The 8,175-nt window shown below is 35.1% G+C and overlaps 1 protein-coding gene across 1 annotated transcript in view; it reads left to right on the top strand.

The window, feature by feature from the left end:
• The first annotated feature begins 618 nt into the window (after positions 1-618).
• The window catches only part of LOC110465161 (NADH dehydrogenase [ubiquinone] 1 alpha subcomplex subunit 10, mitochondrial-like), a 17,656-nt gene continuing 10,099 nt past the window's right edge, over positions 619-8,175 (top strand). The window contains exons 1-5 of the mRNA XM_021520787.1: positions 619-1,293; positions 2,378-2,464; positions 3,746-3,867; positions 5,215-5,303; positions 6,628-6,682. Of these exons, the coding sequence (XP_021376462.1) occupies positions 750-1,293; positions 2,378-2,464; positions 3,746-3,867; positions 5,215-5,303; positions 6,628-6,682 (897 nt within the window). The 5' untranslated portion in view covers positions 619-749. The remainder of the gene's footprint in view (positions 1,294-2,377; positions 2,465-3,745; positions 3,868-5,214; positions 5,304-6,627; positions 6,683-8,175) is intronic.

Below are 8,175 nucleotides of genomic sequence, written 5' to 3'. Positions count from 1 at the left end.
GAATACATATATTTCAACAAAATATACATGTACGTTGGTGTCCCTAATCTTATTCTTGCCTCTCTTGCTGTTACCTCACCTGTAACTTTAAAATGTAGGCCTACTTATTATTGAAACATTTCAGGATTTTGAGTGACACACTAATTTGTTCCTGTTTATATTTAATTGTTACCGAAAGGCCATAAGTAATGTGGGTTTTTTTTTTGTCCAATCCATTTGTCTTTTGTTTGCAGTAGGCCTGTTTTAAACTTAATCACCTGATCGTGAAAAGTCTTATATCATAATTTACTGGTTTTATATATACTTCCACGGACTTAGATAACATCTAATTCCGTGGTTTTACGTATAATACAGAGGTATTATACGTCTCTGGTTTTACTAAGTATTTTACACCACAAAAGAATAGTCTTTACAAATAAATTTTCTCCGAATGGACCATAAATGGATTACCCTTTATTTCATATGTTTCATAAAAATATTGCAAATATCAAAGATTGCAAACAATGTTTTGAAACATATATAAATCAAAAATATTCAGGTTACATGCAAACCTCATTCGTGGTGTGCTACCTTCTGGGGGGGAATAGAGTAGTCGTTCTTTGATAATCGTAGTTTGTGTCATTTACACAAGTATATGTTGGCGCTGTTAAACATTATCCGGTGTTGGAGGACACTGGAAACATGGAATACTGACGATACATTGAAGCGTACCAAGTCTTTTTCGGGGTATCGCTTGCAGGTTAGACAAAATGAGGATCCTTCTTTGGGCTAATAGGAACATCGTTCCATGCCTGAAGCGCACAGCAGGCCCTACCAATGGCTTATTCAGATCGCATGTACCGGCGGCTGGTCTTACATCCATCTCCGACCCGGAGTATGCCAGTCGGCAACCACATCGGATGAAACCATATAACTATGAAAAAAGACCAATATTCCATCCTCAGATTTTCACAAACAAAACGGTCAACCGATTAGATGAAAACTCCAAGCTTATCATTATAGAAGGAAATATCGGCATCGATAAAGAAACGTTTGCAAAAAAAATTGCTGAGGAATTCGGAATGAAATTCATTCCCGAATTCAAAGAAGAAGAGTGCTTATTGACATCACGTGGATTTGATAGACGAGAACTGAATGACAGAGTTTCAGACAAGTTAAAAGTTTGGGATTTCGAAATGCTGTATTCGACCGAGAATCCAAGAGATGCCTGTCATTTCCTGAGAACACAAATCGAATTGTACATTGGGAAATTTGAAAGATACAGGGAGGCTGTGAGCCATATATGGAATACGGGTAATGTGCAAATGCAAACCAAAACGTGTTGTAACAAATAAGATCGTTCAACCACTCGGGGGTGAGATTAATAGACTCTCTTACCCTGGACAGGTGTATCCGCACTTTTGCCGGTGTGATGTTAACATCACATGCTAAATTCAGGGTTGACATCAATGACATGACTTTGATGGATTGTTGACCTGACGTCATACCATTGTTATGAATAGGGGAATCCCCACGGTCTCAACCCAAGAGTGAGACAAAGAAATCTCACACCAGAAAAGTGCAGATACACCTGTCAAGGGTAAGAGAATTCCTTGTCTCACCCTCAGGTTGAGACGGGGGATTCCCCTATTTATAACAATGGTATGACGTCAGGTCAACAAAACTATGACGTCACGTCAACCCTGAATTTGGCATGTTATGTTATCATTACATTGTGTATACATATGATACACAATGGGAGAACAGGGTAAGAGAAAAAGAATCATTCACCCCCCTGTGGTTGAGATTGGGGAATTTTAAAATCGGGGGGGGGGGGGGGAAGATTCTTAAGTTGCCAAACACTCGGCAATCCCCATAGCCTTGTGTTTGGCAACTCAAGAATCTTTCCACGAGGGTTGATATTCCCCTATCGCACCCTCAAGGGAGTAAATGATTCTTTTTCTCTTTCCATGTTTACCCATTATGATGTATGTTACATATGTAAAGTTACAGGCTTTTGAATAGCGGATACACCTGTCCAGGGTAAGAGAAAGGGGAATCTCAACCCGAGGGAGAGGATTTCTCTGTTGCCAAACATGAGGCATTGTTGAGTCTTTGACAAGTTTAAAAAGAATCTTTACCCAAGGGTTGAGATAGCCAATCTTACCTCAAGAGGGGATATGGATCATTTAACATTTTAAGATTTTAATTTTAATTTAATATTATTACCAAGTTGAAAAAAAAATGTATACTGACTTTGAAGATTCGTTTCATTATGTTTGTTTAGAATACAATCCTGATGTATATATTTATCCATGCATATGTTGCCATCACACTTGATTTTGTTACTGCTTAGTTTTATTTTATTTTAATGATGATTCACATTTCTTCACAACAGGTCAAGGTGTGGTAATGATCAGAAGTGTTTTCAGTGATCTCGTCTTCGCAAAAGCACTGAGAAGGGCAGGAGTATTGACCCCCAAAGGTGATTATATTTTTATCTTAACTGGGATCAGCAAATGTAATCAATAGTCAAGAAACAAAATGATACCACAGTTCAATCTGTATAAAAGTGTTTAGATGATAATTTAATAATTTAAATTAAATCAAAGATTGATGACTGTAAATTTAAAATTTATATATATGAATACAAATATTTATTTCATTTCATATTTTTTTTGTGAGAATCAACATTTTAGCTGTGTCTCTATATTAAAACTGTCCAAAAATAAAACTGAAATATTTTTTAATGGCAATAACAACAAAAAAAGTCTCTGATGATCTTTTTTTTCTGTTTAAGGTATTTCCTGTGCATATATTCTCATAGTATGGTTGTGTTGCTATGTACTGGTATTAATTAGCTCAGCTGGCCCAAAGGTGTATATGTTAACCTCTGAAACCTCCAATGAGGGACCAGAGATCTCCCTCATTCCACATTTTCAATGAGGGAGAAAGTGCGTAAAATGCGACTAAAACTACTTTGCTAAATTTATCTTTCCCTTTTTATGCATCAAAATATCTCCAAAAAGCATGAATTTTATTCAGACACATCTGCTACGATCATTACACACACCCTGCACTAACTAGGTGATCATTTGACCACAGGATGAGGGTTTTGAGTTTGGTCTTGAATGAAGGAGTTTAGAGAGCCTGAAAATCCGATGATATATATAAATTTGATCAACCAGACTTATGGGAGCCATTTTGCTCAATTATGAAACAAAAGTCTTCATGAGTGTTTGTAGTATCATAAAGTGCCAAAGTACCACATTTGAATTTTGACCAGTCAAAGGCCAAATGTCTGTACATTTATGACTGTCAGTTTGTCCATTCAGAAGATGGATGTCAGGGTTTTCATTCACAGTGTCATAAAATGCCTGCAAATCAAATTTGAGTGAAACTTGATTTTGACCAATAGGCTTTTGAGGCCAACTATGATCATGGCGAGTCGACCATCTTGGCTTACAAATTGGAAAGTTGGGCATTGCATTTTATCCCAAAGGTCTTATTAAATGAAAAAAGCCATCCAGTAGCACAAAAAATCATTTATGGGACTTTTGTTGAGTCCCAAAAACACATGTTTGTTCTTCTGACAGATTTTTCAAGGTCCCTTAATGCATTTGTATGGCTTGTATTGATAGAAAGACAGACTTATCATTCAGAATCATTGTATTATATATATATTTACTTGGTACATTTTATTGGATGTCTTATCACTTCCAATACACCTAATTTTTATGTAGTTTTTATTTTATTTTTATATCAGGCTACCAACACTACACCCGTATATACTACAACACCCAGGTAGAGCTGATTAGTCCGCATCTCTTTCTTTACTTGGATGCTCCTGTTGAATACTGTATGGAACAGATCAAGAAGAGAGGCCGAGTAAGTTGAATGGCAGTCCATAGAATTCAAATCTTGAGTCACTGATCATGTTCCTAATTAAGATTTCTGAAATTTAAAAATGCCCCTTACAAAATGTTCAAAGGGCAAAGTTATTGTTTTCATGTTTTCATAGCTTGCCTATGGGCGGGCACCCATAAAGCTCGATAAATAATCAATTGCAATTTGTAGTTGGCTCAATATCTCCGAGCGCTATATCCTTCCACAGAAACATGTCCCTGTGGAAAAGAGGTAGAAAATCACAAAAATCTTATTTAAAATATTTATATAAAGTTATATTTTGTCACAATATTTAGGCCAAAAAACATGTGTTTCCAGTTTCCCTACTGACCCTAGATTTTTTTTTTTTTTTTTTTTTGGCATTTAGTGATAAGCACTGCTTAATTTAATCAATTTCATTTCTAAATTCGCGCTATTGTGCATGTACAATACGTACAACCACAGTACAATAAGCACAGGTACAACCATCGTACCTCCAGTGTGTCAGAAATGTTGGACCACCTAAAGCTGTGCCCTCTAGCAGATAGACGTAGAGATGCTCGTCTGACCATGCTTCATAACATTGTAAACCAGAAAGTCGCTATCGTAAAATCAGACAGATTAATCCCTACAGTTAGAAAATCCCGAACAAACCACCAGTTTTCATATCAAATTCCCCACTCAAAACCCCAGACCAAAAAGGCATCATTCTTCCCTCGAACTATACTCGAGTGGAATAAACTCCCACCTGACATTATTTCGAGCCCCACAACGGAATTATTCAAATCAGCCCTCTACCGTCCCCTTTCAAATGCAAATTAGACCATCTCGTATCTTTTAAAAACAATCTCTTTCCATGTTTCACTCCTCGTCTGACATTTTATCTTCAAATTGTTGAAGTTGATCAGTACCATTTAGAAGTAGAAGTACACTGAAATACAAAAAAAATATATTAACAACCAGATTAGAAATATATATATGTAATTATGCGTACTGTACGTCAATTCTCGAGTAAAAAAAAATTGCACAGATTGTTAAAGAATGAACATCATAATTTGGCTCCTGCAATCAACACCCTTAGGACATATTGTTTGACTAAAGGAATTACAACTGAGGGTTTCATTTTCTTCAAAAAGTCATTTCAGGTGATCTGATGCATGAAGCATTTTATATAATATTGGTCAAAAGGTCTACACTCATGCAGCTTCCTAGCTTTGTTCAATAGGGTCCGATTCATGACACTGAATGTCTTAGCAATATTGAAGGACGCATTTTCGGGGGGGGGGGGGGGGGGGGTNATATCCTATTTGCATTAACAATAATGTATTTTTTAATTCTTTGTGTTTTCAGCCATGGGAAGTGAATAGCACCATCCTGACAGAGAGGTTTCTCCAAGACGTACAAAACATATATCAAGCTGATGTCTTACCTCAGTTCAAGTAAGTTCTATCCTCAAAATTACACACATTCACATCACCCCTTTCACCACACATATATATTTACATTCTGTATGCCTCGACCCATTGGCGAAAATGACATTCGTTTTTGCATAACACTGGTGACCTCATCACTGCGTATTGATACACTTTTGTGACGTAGCACAGGGCGTAGTTTGTACACGTCCACTGTGAAACAGCCCTAGGTGTAGTTTAGTTATGCTAATAGGATTAACATTAAACATGATAGGGCTTCATTTTAAAGCTCAAGTGAGGTGTGTAAGGTACATGATAATAATATCCGACTTGTGTAAATTCTACAAATTAAATTTTGAAAATGGAACTATATTCTGTTTGTTTTGTTGTCATGCTGTTGCTAGGACCCCCAGCGAAAGTTTTACACTTTTCCACGAAGACGCACTGTTCTCTCTACTGCATTGCTGCCATGCATAAATAGATAAAAAAAGATACTGACCCCAGTATTATTTTTATTTATGCTGGTATCGGAAAATTCAAAGCAGTCAAAAATGTAAATATAAGGAATGAAATTTAATTTTTGCAACATTCATGAGGTCATAATAAAATTGGCTTTCTGGACATATTTACCAAGAATCGCCTAGAAAAAATAAATTTCATTCCTTAAATAACACCTCACACATGATCATGACATGACCACTTGGTGATCAATTTCCATTGTTTACTTGCACTCAGACCGTTCTCTCAGGTCTTACAAATTGTCCTCTATTACATGGATAGCCCACAGGTACTCGTCGGTCAATACACCTATAATATAATCAAGGTTGCTAACTCTGTCCCCCTAGTAAAATGACCCCTTTCCAGAAAACATGCGATTTTGTTATAACTGTTCATAATATGACGCCGGGAGCAGTCTAGATCAACAGAAAAATATCTTTTTTTTTTAATTTAATGTATGATTTGCAATATATCATGCAGTATCATTTTCAGTAGACTTTATGAAACATCGAAAAATCAGTAGTGGGTAGCGCAAAACACGACATGTCAGCTATTCATTGTCGGTACATTTTACTGCATGATATATGGCCAAGTTCTTTGCCGTTCCAAATAATTCTTTCAAAAAAGACAAAAGTTTTTCCTTCAGGTTATCATTGGAAAGGTGGTGAAGGAAAGATACAGTGATTTAAAGTGAAACATTTAATTTAAATTTCTTATGAAAAGTTATGATTTATTTGAAAGTATCTCCCAGAAATCACTGCAAGAAATTAGTTGCTTCATGTACTGTTTGTGTTATATATATACTTCTCATTTGCAAATAAGATTTATACAGAAAACTGTTTCATCATTACAGGGACCTGTCTGAGATGAAAACCTTTGACATGACTAGTCCACTGGACTACGAGCTGGTGAGTCGCAATAGTGACCTCGGTCTGTATTCATTAGGGGTGTCACAATACGCCGAGAGTGTATTACGATATATATTGCAATAGAGAATGAATATATTGCAATACGTATCCCGATATTCTGTCATAGGACGAATGTGCTCAATTTTATAATAAGTTGTTGTCAGAATGTTATCAAACTTAATCATATATAATATGGATTACATAGATTTGTCAAACCAACCATCGATTACAAAATTTGAACTACTAAAAGCCTGCTTTATCCTTATTGGCATGTTCAATTAATTCTAACCATGCATACATATTCATATATTTTTTACCACCTTCAGTTTTGAATTGATGTAAAAATGTAGGAGTACTACAAACACTAACATCCTGACTGACAATGCACTTCCTCTACATTGGTCTATCGCCTCTCCTTTCCTCTTATTTATGTTATGTTATGTGTATGTTATTAGTGGTAATGTTTCGGTATGTTAACCCTTTCAACCCTATGTAACTTTAGTAGACTCTACCATGCATTGATCTGGATGAGTCCATCATGGTCTACAGTGGTAAAAGGGTTAATATCATACTGTTTATGAAGTAGTGTTATAAATAAGCATCATTGTTATAAATGTGTTTGAAAAAAGTGAGCGTAAGAGAGTATGATAAATTATTGCCATGTTTATATGTAATCTATGTTGTGCTGTAAGTAAGTTTCTGAAAAATAAAAAATAAAACAAAACCTTACCAATCCCTTCGGAGGAGCGACATCCGACTTCAGAGCTGGACAACTTTTCTTTTTTTTTTTTTTTTTTGAATTTGTTGAATTATTTCAACAGTACATTAAACATAACACATCATATTTCAGTCTCACATTCTTAATTTTCACACAAGTTTTTTGTTTGTCTTGACATTTTTTTAACATTCTTATATTTAGAAAAACAATTATTTTCTTTGTAAGTTTGAAACAAGATACATAAAATAATATTGTATACATTGTAGTTGAGAAACAAACAAATACAAAAAAAAAGAAAAAACAGACAGTTTGGCTATTTTCACATGTTGAAACCAGGATATTAGGTGTTATGTACCATTGTATTGTTTTAGAAGAAGATATAGGAAAGAAAAGAGTAATGAAAAGAGAGAGAGGGACAAGAAAGAAAAGGAAGGTTGGAGAGGTGTCGAAGGATTTGACAAGGGCTTATTGTTCAATATTGTGTAAATTTTTGTACATAGGCTACCTTTAACAGGAATTACATTGGTACTATATTATTATAATTAATTTACATTTCATTTATATGGCCTGCAGTAATCTTTCCCATTTTTTCCATTCCCTTTTAAAATTAGTGAGATAATTTTCACCATTACCTACAGCAATGTATTTTTGAGTATTGTAAATATCTTTAATTAAGTTTTTCAAAGCTAAAACTGATAGACCAGTTTGCAGACATCTAGCTTTATAAATATATAGTTTAATGATAAGAAGTACTAAATTATCAACATTGTTTTTT

Source organism: Mizuhopecten yessoensis, unplaced genomic scaffold (assembly GCF_002113885.1).
Source record: "Mizuhopecten yessoensis strain PY_sf001 unplaced genomic scaffold, ASM211388v2 scaffold1557, whole genome shotgun sequence".
Taxonomy (NCBI): Eukaryota; Metazoa; Mollusca; class Bivalvia; order Pectinida; family Pectinidae; genus Mizuhopecten; species Mizuhopecten yessoensis.
Note: the sequence above shows the minus strand (reverse complement) of the source record. Positions and strands in the feature narration are given on the sequence as shown.